Source organism: Mustela erminea, chromosome 12 (genome assembly GCF_009829155.1).
Source record: "Mustela erminea isolate mMusErm1 chromosome 12, mMusErm1.Pri, whole genome shotgun sequence".
Lineage (NCBI taxonomy): Eukaryota > Metazoa > Chordata > Mammalia > Carnivora > Mustelidae > Mustela > Mustela erminea.
In genome coordinates this window covers 1,071,334-1,088,168 of record NC_045625.1, presented here as the reverse complement: position 1 = coordinate 1,088,168, position 16,835 = coordinate 1,071,334, and the positions used below count along the sequence as shown (strand labels likewise).

At 63.6% G+C, this 16,835-nt stretch overlaps 2 protein-coding genes across 4 annotated transcripts; one reads left to right on the top strand and one right to left on the bottom strand.

Moving 5' to 3' along the window:
• Positions 1-110: 110 nt before the first annotated feature.
• SURF4 (surfeit 4) lies at positions 111-12,866 on the top strand. Of its 2 annotated transcripts, XM_032307858.1 has the most exons (6): positions 111-329; positions 7,862-8,048; positions 8,660-8,736; positions 9,286-9,329; positions 9,797-9,983; positions 10,520-12,866. In XM_032307858.1, exons 1-6 carry the CDS (start codon positions 282-284, stop codon positions 10,784-10,786), a joined length of 810 nt encoding a protein of 269 aa, XP_032163749.1. In that variant the 5' UTR covers positions 111-281; the 3' UTR covers positions 10,787-12,866. The 2 variants fall into 2 exon arrangements, with proteins under 2 accessions (XP_032163749.1, XP_032163751.1); XM_032307860.1 differs by lacking the exons at positions 111-329; positions 8,660-8,736 and having other exon boundaries at positions 8,025-8,048.
• Positions 12,739-16,819, bottom strand: SURF2 (surfeit 2). Of its 2 annotated transcripts, XM_032307864.1 has the most exons (6): positions 16,687-16,813; positions 16,449-16,603; positions 15,776-15,879; positions 13,921-14,109; positions 13,552-13,718; positions 12,739-13,283 (listed from the first exon to the last, which is right to left on the bottom strand). In XM_032307864.1, the coding sequence occupies exons 1-6, from the start codon at positions 16,762-16,764 to the stop codon at positions 13,197-13,199; spliced, it is 780 nt and encodes a 259-aa protein (XP_032163755.1). In that variant the 5' UTR covers positions 16,765-16,813; the 3' UTR covers positions 12,739-13,196. The 2 variants fall into 2 exon arrangements, with proteins under 2 accessions (XP_032163755.1, XP_032163756.1); XM_032307865.1 differs by lacking the exon at positions 12,739-13,283 and having other exon boundaries at positions 13,558-13,800; positions 16,687-16,819.
• Between the last annotated feature and the right edge of the window lie 16 nt (positions 16,820-16,835).

The following is a 16,835-nucleotide window of genomic DNA, read 5'->3' as shown; positions in this document are numbered from 1 at the left end:
GCCGGGCCGGCGGGCGGGGTCGGAGCGCGGCGGGCGGAGCCTCGAGCGCGGCGGGCGGGGCGGCGGCGGGCGGCGCGCGGCCCCTTTAAGGCGCGGCCGGGGCGGGCCGGGTGGCGCGGCCCCTTTAAGGCTTGGCCTACGTGGCAGCCGCTGGAGCCGCGGACGAGGAGCGAGGCCGGCCGCCGGGCACTTCCTGTGGAGGCCGCAGCGGGCGCGGGCGCCGACGGGCCGAGCGCCGAGGGAGCGAGCGAGCTGAGCGAGCCGAGCCTCCCGCCGCCGCCATGGGCCAGAACGACCTGATGGGCACGGCCGAGGACTTCGCCGACCAGGTGCGGCCTGCAGCCCGGCCGGGCCTCCCGCCCCCGGCCCCCGCCCCGAGCCGCCCTCCGCGGGGCCCCCCGACCCCCGCCGCCCGCCCTCCCCTCGGGTCCCGAGCCCTCGGCCGCCCGCAGAGCCGGCCCCGACCCCGGAGGGCGGCCCCGAGATCTGGGCCGCGTCCCCGCCGCGCCCCCCCCCCCCGCCTCCGCCCCCGACCCCGCCGGGGGATCGCTCCCCCTCCCCCAACCGGGGCATTCCCTCCCGGGCTCGTCGCGCTTCCCGGCTCGGGACTCCCCCGGCCCGGCCTCCCGGCCCGGCCCGCCCTGGCCGCCGCCTCCCCGCCGGGACTCTGGGTGTGTTCTCGGGCCGTGCGTCGGCGCCCGGGTCGGCGAGCCTCGCCCCCCGAACGCGGCCCGGGCGCTCCCAGAAGAAGAGGGGCGTGGAGGGGCTGCCTCGCCCCCTCCTGAGAAGGGAGCCCGGGGTCCTGGGGTCCTGGGAGCGCCGCTGGTTTGGGCCAAGTCTGGCGACCCGGAGCGTCCTTTCCCTTCTGAACCGTCGGGGTGGTCCCTGCGCGCTTCCCGGTTCACCGGCGCTCCTAGGGGGCGGGGTGGGGAGCTCCGGTCCTGAGCGGGGGCTGGTCCGCCTGGAGGCCTGGGGGGCCCTCCCGGAGAGAGGGGGCGCCCTGGTGTGTGCCCCGCTAGAGACAGTCTCGGCACTTTCCTCTTTGCTCTTCGAAGCCCAGATGTGTTGGGCTCGTGGGGTCCCTCTGACCCTCCCCGCGTTTTCCCTCCCTGTTTGGACTCTGCCCTGGGACCGGATTGAATGGGTCCCTATCTGCACGCAGACCCGGGAGGGGGGAAGCCCGTCTTCCGGGGTTGGCTTTCCCTCCCAGAGTGTACCGGCGGCCTCCTGAGCAGCAGGGAGGCGGGAGCAGGCAGTGGACGCACGCCGGATGGACCGAGTCAGAGAGGGGGAAGGACAGCGCTGCCACCCTCTCTCGGTTAAGCTTTCGACTGTGTAGTGTCCCTTTCCCTTGTGAAAGTATCCCGTTGGGTCTGTGGGTCAACAGCCTCATCCCTGCCAGGCCGACCCGGGTCTCGCCCAGTTGCCATTTCGTTCCTTGGTTCCCTTGATGCGTTTGCGGTTTTTGCCAGAGGAAACAGTAGTGAGGTTAAGTTTTTAATTTTTATGGAGGTCGTGTTGAGTCATCGAACGCCGAGGCGTAAGCTTATTGGAAGGCTCGCGTGGGTTTGTGTGATTCTAGAAGAGATAAAGGTGTTTCGGGTCAGGAGCGGCTGAGCGGGCTTTCCGCTGTTCCCCCGAGGGCCGAGTCTTCTAGTGTGGTCTGCTTCCACCACTTTCCTGTGCGCTGCTGTCTGAAGACCAGTTTGGGGCACAAAAAGAGTGTATCAGTTTGAAGAAACAGTTTTCCCTGAGGTCAGGGTTCTGTGTGTACAGACAGTGTAAAAACTGTATCCTTCGCAAAAACCACTCCCCGAGCGCTCTCAAGAGCCGAGCAGGCCTTCCTCTCCTGTCGGTTTTCACTGACACGGTTTTCGTGGCCCGATTTCATTTCCCCAAGTAGCAACTCCCGAAGAAGATGGCTCCTTTCAGCCGAGGGCGCCGTGGGAGCTCTGTACACTCGCTCTTCAGCCTGGAGAACCCTGATTTTGCAAGTGCATTTCATAACCGAATCTAGCTAAAATGTCTCTAACCAGCTGCTGCCAACGATCAGATGATAAACTTTCCTACAGAAAAAAGAAAGTTAAAAATCTCTTTATGTAATCTTTTCTTCTTTTTCTCCATGCGTTTTATTTGAAATGGAAGAAGCAGAATCTTGGAACCGGAAAGGCCCTTGAAGGGGACCCAGGGTCTCCCTGCGCCATGTTTCTGCTGGGAAGGAAGGCAGGGCCTGCTGGGGTCTGCCCTGTGCTACACAGGACAAGCTTTTGCGGCCTGGTGCTCTTCTGGCACAAAAGCAGGGAGAAGGACTGGCCTCATCAGAGGCCACGCGCCGTCACACCTGGCTCCCGGAGCGGCCCAGGGCTGTGGGCGTCAGGCCGCGCGGGCTCCCACGGTCGGCTTCTCCGTGCTGGGGCCCTCCCGAGCGGTGGCAGCAGATGTCCGAAGACATCTCCGTGCCCCCTTGCGGGTGACTTGGGAGGGCAAAACCAAAGTCTTCAAAACTTCAAAACCAAAGTCAGGAGCCTCTGCTGCCACAGGCAGGCTCGACGCAGGATGTGGGCAGATCCGAGCGCAGATCCCAGGTCACAGCTTCCCGTGGACAAAACCTGGCCGAGCTGCCGGCGTTTTTGTTTTTCGCGTTGATCCGCTACTATTAAAACAAAGCGGCCAATGATAAAGGTGCTTGAGTCCAGGCTTTTAGAAATGAAAACGATTTCATTCGAAAGGAATGGGGAAATACGGAAGGCACCGATCAGGTAACGTGATGCACCCACGTTCTCACCCGGCCTTCAGAAAACAAAAGCACAAATCAAGTGACAGAGTTTGGCCTGAAAGTCTGGGCTAGTGAGAGGGAACCTAAAAAGGCCTGTGTTTCCCGCAGTACTTAGGACCAGAAGACCAAGACACTCACTCTGGGCCAGGCCATCCGTGTGTAGCACTGTTCCCGTCTGGAAGTGAGCGAGGCTGCCCACAGCGTCTACACCTGCAGCAGCGGGGAGGGTGGTCTTGCACGGCTCGCAGTGGGCTCAAGCTCTCAGTACCGAAGGCTGGGCTCCTGGCCTCCTGGCTGGCCCGCACCCTTTCCTTCCGGCCCACAGAGGGGAGAGCACAGGGTCAGCTGTTCGGTTAGTTCTGGCTGGCAGGCCCCTGGAGAGCCGCACTCCTGGCATCAAGCTCCTCACCCCGGGCAGCCAGGGACAGTGACCGGCTCCCAGGAAGCCAGGCTCTAGGAAAAATGCTGAGCGTGCCCTCTGCAGATGCGAGGCATCCAGAAGCCATCTGAGACCAGGCTGGAAGGAGCCGGAGAGCAGTGAGCTCAGCAGTCCGGAGTGACGTCTGTGTCGCTCGCCGCCATTCAGCACCTCGTGACCCCGGAGCTCTTCTGCTCCGGTCAGCAGGAGAATTAGCACCTAACGGGTGCGGCCTGGCAGCTCATCACCAAGGTGACAGATAAGCTGAGTGGAGCCTTGGTCTCCTGGGGGCTCTTGGTTACCTGTCTTTGGCATGAGTGAGCCAGTCCTGGGAGCTCTGACCCCCAGGTGCTCCCCTTGGCCTGTGGTCAAGCCTTGGGCAGCAAGGATGGCCTGACAGAACAGGGCCGGGGTGCGCGAAGGGCACAGGTGTTAGGGCTCTGGGTCAGCTGTGCGGATGGCCGCTGGGTGTGAGTAAGGCTCCGGGCCGGTGGTGGCTTCTGAGTACCTCGTTCCTCGGCGCTGCGTCCCCTCCCTCCCGGGGCCTCCTGCCTCACGCCGTCAGGAGTAAGGGAGGGCACGGGGGGCTCATGCTTCCCGCTTGCCCGTCCTCGGAGGTGAGGAGAGCCGCCCTGCCTCTTCTGGGGAGCAGGGTGAGACGGGGGGGCATGCGGTTAGCGAGGCGCCTCCTGGAGAACGAGGCACAGTTCCGTTCTGCTCCGTGGGCCCTGTCGCTGCTCCTAAGCGTGGGCGCTGGGTCACGTGGGGTTTTGGTACACACCAGGGCCTGCTGACACTTGTTCCTGGAGGTGCGGCAGGAACCCGCAGACAGCAGCTGGGAGGCCTGCTCTGAGGTCACGGGCAGCTCTGAGCAGCTCTGAGGTCACGGCGGATGGACACGTGTGAGCCCCTGAACTCTTGCTTCAGCCTGACTCAGCCTGACGCGTGGGAAGTCACCAGCCACGAGTCCGAGTCACCGGGGAGGCGTGGGCCTGAGGTGGTCCGTGAGAAGGGCGGCCCCGCTCCCCGCCGGTCAGAAGGCGCGGCTCGTCCTCTTCTACCTCCTCTGAGTTCCCCACCAGGAATTGCGCCCTGTGCCCCTCCAGTCCCTTCCGTCCTGACTCCGGAGACAGCCCGTTCTCTGTGCCGCAGGCTGCGGGCTGTGACCACGAGTTAGGCCGCAGGTGGGGTATGTTTCTGAAACCCCCTCCAGAACTGGAGCCCTCGTCAGTGAGTCTCGCTCTCCGTCTCGCCCAAGCGCCTCCGGTGCTCCCTGCTCCGAACCAGATCGTGCTTGGCGGTGGGGTTCTTGGAGATGCCTGTGAGAAGCCTGGCAGGGTGGCCGGCCTCGGGGAAGGGGGGCGGTCTGTCCCTGCTCAGTCTCCCCATCCAGCTCTCTGGCCACGACCTGCTCCCGTCAGTGGCAGCGCTCTGCAGGGCGTGTAGGCGTGTTGGACGCTGGTGCTGTGCGCACACCGGACAGGGACCACGCTGGGCTCTTGGGCGCTGCCGGGTGCCTGACTCGGGCTCTTCCCTGATCTGTCAAGGGGATGCTGTCCACAGATGCATGATGCGGATTCAGCGGCCAAGTCTGAACCGCTGTGACCGACACACATTCAGGGAATCCGTAAAATTGGGTCTGGCCTCGTGTTTATTTTTTAAACCCTTTTTAAAAATGATTTTTATTTATTTATTCGATAGAGGGAATGCACAAGCAGGGGGAGCGGCAGGCAGAGGGAGAAGCAGGGAGCCCATTGCGGGCTTCAGTCCCTGAGATCACGAGATCATGACCTGAGCCAAAGGCAGACGCTTAATTGACTGAGCCACCCGGGTGCCCCAAACTGGGTCTGACCTCGTGTTTAAGCATAGGTTTTTTTCTTTTTTTTTTTTTTAAGATTTTTTTTATTTATGAGAGAGAGAGAGAGAGAGAGCACGCAGCATGAGCAGGGCGGAGGGGCAGAGGGAGAAGCCGACTCCCCCCAGAGCAGGGAGCCTGACGCGGGGCTCCATCCCAGGACCCTGAGACCAGGATCTGAGCCGAAGGTTGATGCTTAACCGACTGAGCCACCCAGGCGCCCCTCCAGAACCTTTTTAAACCAGCCAGCCTCATAAGCACCTGTTCGGACTGAACACGGGAGAAAAAAGCCGATGTTCCGGGGCCTGGGTGGCCCAGCAGTCGCACCTGCTTCCGCTTCTCTCTCTGCCTGCCGCTCCCCTGCTTGGGCACACACACTCTATCAGATCCATAAAATATTTTTTAAAAAAAAGGGAGATTCTGGAGCAGTGTGACTTAAAAACAGTCGGCTCAAAGCCTCGACCACCTGACTTTGAAAACCAGATAGGTGCTTAGTTCACAGCAGAGATAACCTGAATTTTGGCATTTTTCCCCCCAAGCTCAGAGCGTCTCCTCAGTACGTCTCGTGGGGAAGGGAGGAGTCTCTCTGTTGCTTTGTAATCCTCTTGACCCAGACACTCAAATTAGGGGTACAGACTCCTCTCGGAGGCTTTTAAACACTGCCTGTGTCTCTTGGGCCATTGCCACGGAGCAGTGCGTGTGCTCAGTGGGGCTGCCTGACGGTGAGGGCTCCGAACGAAGCCCAGGGGCGCGGGCTCCTTTGTCCTCATTGGGGAGCACGGGAGCAGCTTTCAGCTCCAGCTCGGAGGCAGCCCAGCACCCCCTGATGTCTGTCTGCCTTTTGGGGTCCGCCTGCCCTGGAGTCCCGCCACGGCTCCACCCCTGTGTCTCCGCGGACTACACGGGGGGTGAGTCCACCGGTGACTTGCTGGGCCTTAGGAAAGCATCTGGGCCCCTGAAGCGGAAAGGGCAGGGTTGGTGGCGTCGGCTGTCCCTGTGCCCCACTGGCCTGACATCGGGGCGTGTGGCTGCCGACTGTCCGTACGTCGTACGCGCTGCAGAGACCCCCGAGTTCACGGGGGTGTTCGAGGCCTCTCTTTCCAAACGAGGTTCTTCTTCCTCCTTTTCTCCTCTGCTCACTCAAGTTGGAAAGGCTTAGCAACAGCCGTCCTCACTTTGGGGGGACAGCAGAACCGGTCCCCGCCTCCAAACAGATGGGGCTCGTCCGCGGCCGCACAGGGCACGGGCCCAGCCTCGGCTTCGCAGATGTGGCTGGTCGATGGCCCAGGCGTGTCTTGTCTCTCACCGTGACCTCTGTGGTCAAGGGCTGAGCAGGCGGGTGCAGAAGCGCCACCCTGGGGCTCAGTCCAGCTCAGGAGGGGTGCGGAGAAGGGCTGGCCGGCTGGAAGCTCCTTCTCCTGCTCCCTCCCTCCCAGGTGAGCCTGTCTGCTGTGGCCCAGGCGGCGGGGGAGGGGAGGCTCCTCTGCTGACCCAGCCCAAGTGTGCCCGCTGAAGGCTCACGGGAGCGGCCGGAGGCTCCTGCCCCCCGGCCCGGAGCGTCAGCTGTGTCTAGAACTGGAAAGCAGCTTTTCAAAATGCCAACAATTAAGAGAGGCTCTTGGAAACCAGATATACTTTCCCTGGTGCCAGTCAGTAAGTTTTCATCAGCTCTAAGGGGGACGGTGACGTTCATGTGACCGTCCCTCTGTGGGGTCAGACCCACAGATGCCCTTTGGACCTGCTGCCTGACACATCACTCCCGTGGGCGGGTCCTGGTCTTCCGCAAACGGCCGCGGTCACCCTGGGTTGTAGGGTTTCTCTTTGCACTTCTTCTCGAGGTTGGAAAGAGAAAGTGGCAGTTGGGACCCGAGGGACACTGGTGCCCCCATTCAGGTCGTGTATTTGTTTCCTCACTGTGCCTTTGCTCGTGGCCCCCCAGGGCAGGAGGAAGTCCTAAACCTGTTTTTTCTCTCCTTGATGTTTGCCACCGAGTTTCCGAACTTGAATTTCGCTGCTGTTGACACAGTCGTCCGTCCGTTTGTCAGCGTCTTTGTGGGACACTCAGGGCCGTGGAGCCGTGAGTCGCACCAGCCCCCCGTGGGCGCTCCCACTCGCTCTGCAGGTCCTGGCCACATGTAGACATGGGAGCTTACCACTGGGTCACCCTAGAGGCCCTCTAGGCCCGGGACCCTGGCTGTCACGTCAGCGGCCTGTCATCTCAAGAGTGCGCTTCCGTCTACAGGGGGCCTGAGCGTCACTGGGGTGCGGGGGCCGCGCTCAGCTGTGTGTGACCAGCAGGCGGCGGCGGTAGGTGCGGTGCTGAGCGAGCCCCTCCCCCTCCGGGGAATTCAGGTTGCCCGTTTGTCCCGCCAGGGGACGTGGCCGGAGGCAGTTTTGGTTGTTGCAGCTGGAGCGGCGGGCAGGGGCCTGGGACGCCACTCCCCACCCTTCGGGGCAGGACGGCCCATGACAGAGAAGGGCTCTGTGCACGTGCCCGGGGGCACAGGTGGGCAGACGCCCCGCGCACCGCTTATCACGAGGTATCCTAATTCACGGAGGCCCTTGCCTGAGAATGCAGACCGCATGTCTTGTGGCCGTCCCTCGTTTTGTCGACCGTTGGACACGGGTGCCGAGACAACAGGGCACCCCAGGAGGGCGCGGTGGCCGTCACCCCGGGGGTCTGAGCCAGACAGGCCGATGGCCTGCCCAGACCCACAGGGCAGTGCTGAGAGAGGTGCTGAGGGGCCCTGCGCCTGGGGCGGGTCCGGTGTCCGGCCCACAGCCGCCTTAGCGGGCTTTCTGTGGCCCACAGTTCCTGCGGGTCACGAAGCAGTACCTGCCGCACGTGGCGCGCCTCTGCCTGATCAGCACGTTCCTGGAGGACGGCGTCCGCATGTGGTTCCAGTGGGGCGAGCAGCGCGACTACATCGACACCACGTGGGGCTGTGGCTACGCGCTGGCCTCGGCCTTCGTGCTCCTCAACCTGCTGGGACAGCTGAGTGAGTGGCCCCCCGGCGCGGGCGGCAGTGCGGGGATGCAGGCGCGTGTGCGGGCGGGTGAGCCCCGGGGCCGGTGGGGGACACACACTGAGGGTCTGCGCGGGCGGCCGGCGCTCTCCCTGCCTGCCTGGCAGCGCGCCTCGGGGCGGGTGCTCTGGGCCGCTTGGAGACCTGGGCGATCTGGGTGGGCCGGAGAGGAGCAGAGGGGTCGGAGCCCAGGGGGAGGGCCAGGGAAGGACCACGGGCAGGGGAGAGCCTTAGGCTGGAGAGCAGCTCCCGGGGGCCTCAGGTCTTCTGCTCCTGACCACTCTCTTCTGGTGGCAGCCCCTCCCCCGGTACCTTGCGGGGCAGGAGAGGGGCCTTTTCAGCCCGTCCTGGAGCTCTCCACAGCAGCTTCCGAGGGCCCGCCCACTCTGGAAAGGGGTCCATTCCCTGGAGCAAGGGACCACTTTCTGGAACGGTGTCTCTGCTAAGCGAGGTCCAGTTGACATGGGTGTGGTCCGTGCCTCGCACTGGTTTCCCGGAAGTTGCTTTTCCCTGGGGTGGTTCGTGGGGCCGCCCTTCACGGGGGGCTGGCCGCAGCCGCTGAGCCTTGCCCTCGTCCTTTGCAGCCGGCTGCATCCTGGTGCTGAGCAGAAACCTCGTGCAGTACGCCTGCTTCGGGCTCTTTGGAATCATAGCGCTGCAGGTACGCGGGGGCGAGGCCCGGGCGTGCTCCTCCTCGCGGTAGCGGGAGCAGAGCTTCTGCACAAAGGTGTCTTGGGGGACTCAGAGTCCCTCCCCCCTGAGCTCACTGCCTGCTCTTCTCTGAGAAGTCACTGGAATTTCCTCCAAGCAGGCTCGTTGGAGCGGGAGAGGCTGGTGCCCGGAGAAGCTGCCAGGCTCTGGGTACCCACCTTCGGGCCGCCTCCCTGAGTTTCCTTTGACGGGGGACAAACCACAGGGTTGGCTACAGCCAAGACATTGTCTCACCAATTTCCCTCATAAAGAGCGCCCGGCCGGCCGTGTGAGCTGTGCGACCTGTAGTGTGTGACCCTCAGCGCCCCAGCCCACCGTGGGCTCCGGGGGAGCAGGTGCTGGCTCGGCTGAGCCGGGGTGCTGAGCTCGGAGCCGTCCTGGGGCCCTAGACCGTTGGTGTATCTTATGCTCGCGCTTACACCGCCGTCGGTCGTGTAGAAAGCCGAGTGGGCTTAGAAATGCTGACTCCAGCTCCTGTCTGTCTCCTCTGTTCCTCCAGACCATTGCTTACAGCATCCTGTGGGACTTGAAGTTTCTGATGAGGTACGTGTGCGCCCCGTGGCGAGCTTCTTTTCATGGCTCTGGACTCCGGAACCAGCAGTCAGAGGGGATGTCTTTGGGTCCAAGTGTGCTTAGAGTCTGTTGGGGTGTTGGCAGGGGTGCCCCTCCCCGCCCCCGAGCCCAGGCCCGGATGAAGCCATCTCGCCTGAGCCTGTGTTCATGTGGGAGGGAAGGAGACCCCGAGTGAGCTCTTGCTCACAGGCCGGTCGCCCTAGAGCCAGGGCTAGGACGGGGCCCGAGTGTGAACAGGTTCCTATCCCTGTTGGGCAGAACAGACGCGTCTGTCTTGAGCCGTGGGGGGCCTTTGCGGGCGGAAGCGGTCACCCAGCTGGTCCAACTTGGTTTGGAGAGAGGGACCCGAGGGCCTTTCCCGCGCTCCCGCCAAGGTGCGACGGGCACGTGTCGGGCCCGGTGAGCCGTAGCGACCCGCCTGGTGTGTCTGTTCACAGGAATCTGGCCCTGGGAGGAGGCCTGCTGCTGCTGCTGGCGGAGTCGCGCTCCGAGGGGAAGAGCATGTTCGCGGGCGTCCCCAGCATGCGCGAGAGCTCGCCCAGGCAGTACATGCAGCTCGGGGGCCGGGTCCTGCTGGTGCTCATGTTCCTGACCCTGCTGCACTTCGACGCCGGCTTCTTCTCCGTAAGTGTCCCACTTGCTCGAATGGGCAGGTCTCCTGGGCTTCGGGAGGGCGCGCTGCTCGCCACCCCCTCCTCCCGTTGCGTGCTGTGTGCATGCAGGGGTCGGCCTCAGAGCAGAAGGGCCTGTCTTGTCCCCAGGAGCGTACAGTGCACATCTGGAGGGCCCGCTGGGTGCCTTGGCCGGGAGGGGCTCCTGGTGCCATGGCTGGGGGAGCCCGATTCTAAGGTGCTCTGGGGCAGAACTACCCGGATAGCTTGGGGGGCCCACAGGCTTGGAGCTGGGTGTGTCGTAGATCACAGCCGGTTGGCTGGAGGCTGACCTTGACCCTCGCCCCCACGGCTTGCGCCTCGGAGCACTGCTCTCTCTGTGCCGCCCCCGCGGGGGGGGGGGGGGGGGGGGGCGTGCACGCCCCTCTGTGACGTCACCCTGACACCTGACCGCAGTGACCAGGGCACTTGCAACTTGCCCGATTATAAAACAGAGTATGTCTCTTCCTCACCTTTTTGGGGGGATTTCTTACCTTCCAACCTCTGCAGATTCTCCAGAACATCGTGGGCACAGCTCTGATGATTTTAGTGGCCATCGGTTTTAAAACCAAGCTGGCTGCTTTGACTCTTGTCGTCTGGCTGTTTGCCATCAACGTGTACTTCAACGCCTTCTGGACCATTCCTGTCTATAAGCCCATGCACGACTTCCTGAAGTACGACTTCTTCCAGACCATGTCGGTGATTGGAGGCTTGCTCCTGGTGGTGGCCCTGGGCCCTGGGGGCGTCTCCATGGACGAGAAGAAGAAGGAGTGGTAACAGACCCCTCCCTGCCTGGCTGAGACCCGCGGCCACCGAGGACTGGTTCGGGGCGGATTGACAAAGCTGCCAGCGTTCACGTGTCCTCTCTCTCCCCTCCCTTGGTAAAGGCACAGATGTTTTGAGAGTTTCTTTGCAGACACCTGAAAATTGATGGCTAAATTTGCTCTGGACCCCTAACCTAGTAGCCGACCGTCGGAGCCGGCCGGCTGGCAGGCAGTATTCCCCGCCCCTCCCCCTGCCAAGGCAAGGTCTCGGCTTCTCGGAGCGAGTGGCGGGCTCGGCCACGGCCATGGCCTCCCGTCCTAGTTTGCTTCGGGGCTGTGGGCGGGGGCTTCCAGCTGTACTGTGAGCAGATACATTTGTGTATCATTCAGAGCGGTCTCCCTCTTATTATGCTTTCAGTTTACGTTTTTAACTAAAACGAAAGGATTCGGGGTGGCCCAGCCCAACATCAGACCCACCAAGTCCCAGTTTTAAACTGTACCCATGGCTCCAAGTGGTCCCTGCCCCGCACTGTAACACTCGTGGGGCCGGTGACGGCCTTGAGACCCAGACCCAAAGAATGAGGCTGCCTGGGCGGGTGGGTGTGGCCACTGTTCACGGCGAAGGTCCCTCGTCAGAAAAGCGCCTCAGACTGGGGCTGATGTTTGAAAGGGCAACCTGCCCCCCCACCCCAGGAGCTTTAGTGGCTCGAGGTGGGGACAGAGGCGCTCCACATCCTCAGATGCCCCTGGAGCCCACAGGGACCCATGCTCTGACCCTGGCCTGGCCACACACCTGCAGGTTGGCTCCCGTGTGAGGGGTGTGGGCCCGGTGGCAGCCGTGGGGGCCGGGCGGCGACACAGCGGGCTCTCAGACCAGTTACCTCACCCCAACCTCTGCACAGAGCCTCCGCTGAGGCCGCGGGCCCAGCTCCAACGCGGCTGGGCGTCCGCACGGTTCTCCCCCAGCTAGAGGGGTCTTCCCAGGCTGTGCAGCCGCGGCCTACCCCCTCCCTAGGCTGTCGCTTACTCAGATCGTCTATCTGCTATGCTGAATGCAGCCCAAATTACTTTTTAAGATTTGTGATGCCTTACCGATTGGATCTTAATCCTGTATTTAAAGTTTTCTAACATTGCCTTACACTGCGTTTCTCTTCTTGGGGGGTACGAGCGCTTGTAGCTCTTCTCCACCTGCTGGGCCGGAGCGACACCGCAGGGGGCGAGTGGGACACCTCGGTGCCTCCCCCGACTTTCCCGGGGGCAGGCTGACCGAACTCGCCCATGTACAGGCCTGAGGGTCACCCCTGGGGATGCTGGGGGCCAGTCCTGGACCGGGAGCCCCATCTACCAGCCACACAGGAGCCAGGGTGAGCCGGGGAACCTGCCCTGCTTTCAGCTCCCAGAGGCCCGCCTGGCTCTGCAGCCCTGGGGGCCGTGGTGGCACACCCCATCAGGGGCCTACCTGAGCCCGTGCCCCAGCCCCAGTGGAGGCCCATCCCCACACGTTCCGAACCACATCCCACCTGCACACCCCTCTGGCCTTTTGAAGATGAAGCAATGGTTTACGGACAGAGGCTTTTCTACTTCCCAGCTCTCGGATGCTCCCCACAGGAAGGGGGGCTCTGACTCCGGGTCTCCACCTGGGCGGGGCCGTCCCTGGGTCCACCCCCTTCCCCATCAGCACGGCACAACAGTCCTCTCAAATGCCGCTCAGCCAAGGCTGTTCCTCCTCAACACCCTTTTTGACAGGGTCCAGGTCCCTCTTGGCCCCGTGCTCACGAGGCCTTTAGTGGTTTGTAGAAACAGGTTGACCCCTGGAGGCTGGGGTATACGGTCAGAGGTCACCCTCTGTGCTGGAGGCTCTGGGCTCACCAGGCCTTGAGCAGACCGCTGCTTGGGACAACGTGGACGCCTTTGCAGGGAGGAAAAAAAATACCATCTACCAATTGGCTTTGACAGAACAATTTCTGAAAAGTTTTTTGCTTTATGTGGGAAATAGGTATAGATCTCATTTTATGCTGTATTTTATATCTTAGTTGTGTTTGAAAACGTTTTGATTTTTGGAAACATCAAAATAAATAATGGCATTTGTTGTATGCAGTGTGATCCTCTGGTGTCCCACCGGCGCGGGGCCTGGCCAGGCCTCTCCCTGGATGCCGAGTGAGCGCGACAGACCCTCTGGGCTTCGCTAGGAGCACCGAGAAGCCACGTCTGGGCCGAGCTCTTCCCTCGGGGTCCCTGCTGCTCCCTGGGGGTGGGGAGCGTGCGCCTGGCGCCCGGGGGACTGACCCCAGCCCCCGGGGAGGGAGAAGGCCCTGGGGCACCTCGGGGGCTGAGGACACACCGCGGGCGGTTGGAAGAGGAACGCAGGGCCGGTGGCAGAGGAGTTCTCGACGGTGCTCGACACGCGCTCTGTCTGCGGCCGTTTAGGAACCGGACTGTTTAAAAGAGCTGAAGCTCTTAGCTTTACGATGATGACTCCTAAACTTCTTCTTCGATGAGCTCAACTGCTTCTGGAACATGAACAGAGGGTTCTAGCTCGTGAGCCTGCCCCCAGCAGCCCCAGGGCCCCAGCCTCACGGCAGGCCTGGAACTTCTCGAGCCCCCCGGCCCGGGCTCCCCGCAGCACTCGGCAGCCCTCAGAGCCACAAACCAGGAGGCGGCCCCCGTGCTCGGCAGGCCAGAGCCGGCTGAGCTCCTGTTTACTTTCGTTTGCAAAAACAAGGTTCTTGTTAACGTTTAAGGAAACAGAAAACTAGCCCCAGGTAAGCGGCCACTTACCTTCCTCCGCTTGCAGACCAGCGCCTGGGCCAGTGGCGGCTCTTCTCCGTCCCCAGGGCCCATCCCTGAGGCGCCCCTCGGCTCCTCACCCTCCTCTTCGGTCAGAAAGTCCTCAGTGCTGTCCCCAGGCTCCGTCCCTGCCAGGTCCTTTCTGGTGAACAGCTCGGCTGGAAGGAATGGGGAGGGGCTGTTTCAGGTGAGGTTCACCGCGCAGGGCTGAGGCGGGAGTGGCCAGCCAGGGCCCAGGACCTGAGGATGTGGTGGGACGGACAGACGGATGGCGGCTGGAGCCCACTTGCCGAGAGCTCAGAACAGACCAGCCAGCCAGGATCCACGCCTCCGGGGAGGGGTGGGGGCGGCCCCGCTTACGTGGGTACAGGTCTGTCATGCTGTCGTCACTGTCTCCCACGGCTGCGCTGTCGTCGCTAGACACGGGTTCCCAGAAGGCCTCTCTCGGACGACGTGGCCCAGCGCCGTCTGTCTGGTCTTCTCTCCTCCTCCTCTTGTGCAAGAGGCAGGCGGGCACGAACTCCACACCCTGCTTCTGACACTTTTCATCTGGGGGACAGGCCAGCACGCTGCCTGGTTCTGGGTTTGCCGCGGTCCCCCAGTGCGGAGCCAAGCTCCACCAGAGCCCGGTACCCCCCAGTTTCTACCAGGAGAGGAAGGAGGCCAGCGGGGGTGCAGGTTGCGGAGTGAGGTTGCTGGGCCTCGAGCACTGAACCCCCAGCCCCAGCCTAGCTCCCGGAAGCCTCTGGTATGCCAGCTGGGGCCCCACACTGCATGGTGGGGCTCAGTGGGACCTGGGCCGATGGCCCAGAGCAGTGGATAGAAACAGAGCCCCGATGAGGAGCAGGACGGCCTCGACAGGCCTGACTTGGGAAACATGCCCCGTGCGGGCCTGGCTCTCCTGTCCAGTGTGGCCCCCTCAGGGACCACACCCTTGCCCACCTCCAAGGTCCTATACTCTGTCTCATCTCTGCCACCCACTCTGTGGTCTCAGCTGGCCTCCTGGCCTCTGCGCCCAGTGTCTCCCATCTGCATCCCCAGCCAGGTTTCCCGGCTGCCAGGCTCTGGCTCCTTCTGGCCTCTGGTCCTGGGAGCCACACACTCCAGTGTCGGGATGACTGTTCTGCTCCTGGGGTGACCCAGCCCTCCCTTTCCCGCCTACACCAAGCAGCCCTCAGGCTCTGCCTGGGCGCAGGATCCCTGCCTCTCAACCCTCCACAGTGTCCTTCAATACTGGCCTTAGGTGAAGACGGTCTCATGTTTGGGGAAACAAAGCCTTCAGACCGCTCTTCTTCACCCTGCCGGTGTCCAGGCCCAAACCCAGCAGACTCTGCCCATCTGGTCCTCCCCCGCCTTCCCTTCAGGAACATTCGCGAAGTCCACCCCTCTCGAAACCTCCGCCCCCAACACCGCCCCACCTGGCTGCTTCTCTCCTTCGGGGGCTCCTTCCACGCTCAGGCCCGGCCCTGTCCCCTCCTCCACGGCTTCAGGAACGCAAAGGCCACCTCTGTGTCAGTGGCGCGCCATCATCCGCGGGCTGCCCCTGTTGCCAGTAGTCCCCCTCCCTGCCACGCGCCAACGGCAACGTTTCATTTTCCCACGAGGCCACTCTCCTACACCACCCCAGGTCTCGAGCCAGGAATCTGGGGGTCACAGCTGATTTCTCCCTTCCCTCACCCACGGATCCTGCCCTGGGTACATCTTTCCTGCCAACACCTGTCACTCCAGCCACGGTCACCTCACCTGACTGCATGGCACTGAGCGGCCCCTCTTCCCCCCACCCCACCCCACCCCCCTTGGAGCCACAATGACCCTGACACACAATGGGTCTTTCAATGCCTCCCCCCTTCATGTGGTCCTGACCTCCAAGGCCCTGTGTTCTTGTCCTCACCTACCCTGCTGACCCCACCTGCAGGTGGCACAGTGGCCTCCTCTAGGAGCTCCTGCAGCCAAGCGTTGCTCTGCCTTTGCCCTTGCCTGAGTCTTTGCTTCGACTCCCCACGTCCCTGAAGTCTCCACCCAGGAACTCAGCCTCCCCAGGGGCCTCGTGGTGGCACACGTCCTTCACAGCACTTGCTCGCCTGCAGTGACCTCGGAGCCCACTGCACCACCAGCTGGTGCCAAAGGGTGACTGAGACCCTTCTGCCTTCAGGGGGCACGCATCCCCCAAACACCTGTGGAGTGAGGCAGGCCGAGTCCGCCCGCGGCTACTCACATTCTCGCAGAGCTCTCTGGTACCGGCGTCCCCGGGTGTGCCTCAGTACGTGCTCTGGGGACTTGTTGATGTGCCGCAGGGTGAGCCTGCAGAACAGCTGGTGCCTGGGGACAGGGAAAGCTCGGTCGGCGGGGACATCCACGACATCCCCAGAGCCTGAGAGCAGAGGCCTGCGAGGTGGCCCCGGCAGCAAGATTCTTAAAAACTCCCCAAACGATTCCACTCTGCAGCGGGGGTGCAGAGCGCTGACCCAGGGCAGCTGCGACCCCCCCACCTTCCCCCGGAACGCAGGCCTGGCCAGTCTGGGCCGCCGTCGGGGACCAGCGAAGGCACGTGGGAGACCAGGCCGGCAAGGCGCGGGAAGAACCGGAGCAGCCGCCCTCGCCCTCTTGCCCTCGCCCACTGCCGCCATGCGTGTCCGGCTCCACCGCTTTCTCCTTACGTGTGCGAGGCTGGCCCCGTCCAGAACCTCGGGTGACAAAGCGCAAGCCCTGCAGCTCCGCTCGGCAGCGGACAAGCCCGGGTGGCCAACCTCGGCCTGGCGGACACCGAACAGCACCGGGAGGAGCCTATCCCACCCGAAGCGGGGCGCACGCGGCGGGGAGGGGTCGGGGCTCGCCACCCACCGCCCGCCCCGACTCGCGACCCGCCGGCCGCGGCCCCGCGCACGTACGGGTTCTTGGTGCTGGGCACGATGTGCGGCTCGAGCTCCGCGTAGTCGAAGGCCGGGGCGGCGCGGACCAGCCGCCGGTACTTCTTGCCGCGGGTGTAGAGCTGGAGCGCGGGCAGGCGGCAGGGCAGCTCGTGGCCGGTGAGCGCGCACTTCACCTGCGGGCCGGAGGGCGGGCGCGGCGGTCAGGGGGGCCCAGGGCTCACGGCGGGGCCCGCGCCTCCCCCGCGGCCCCGCGGACCTTGTGGGCGCCGGGCTCCAGCCGCAGACTCGGGTGCTCGCGCAGGAAGGCGCACACGTCGGCCGAGAGCTCCGCCATGGCCCGGCGGCTCGCGGAGCCGGAAGCCGGCCGCGCTCGCGCCGCGTGCGCCGGGGGCGGGGCTCGGCGGC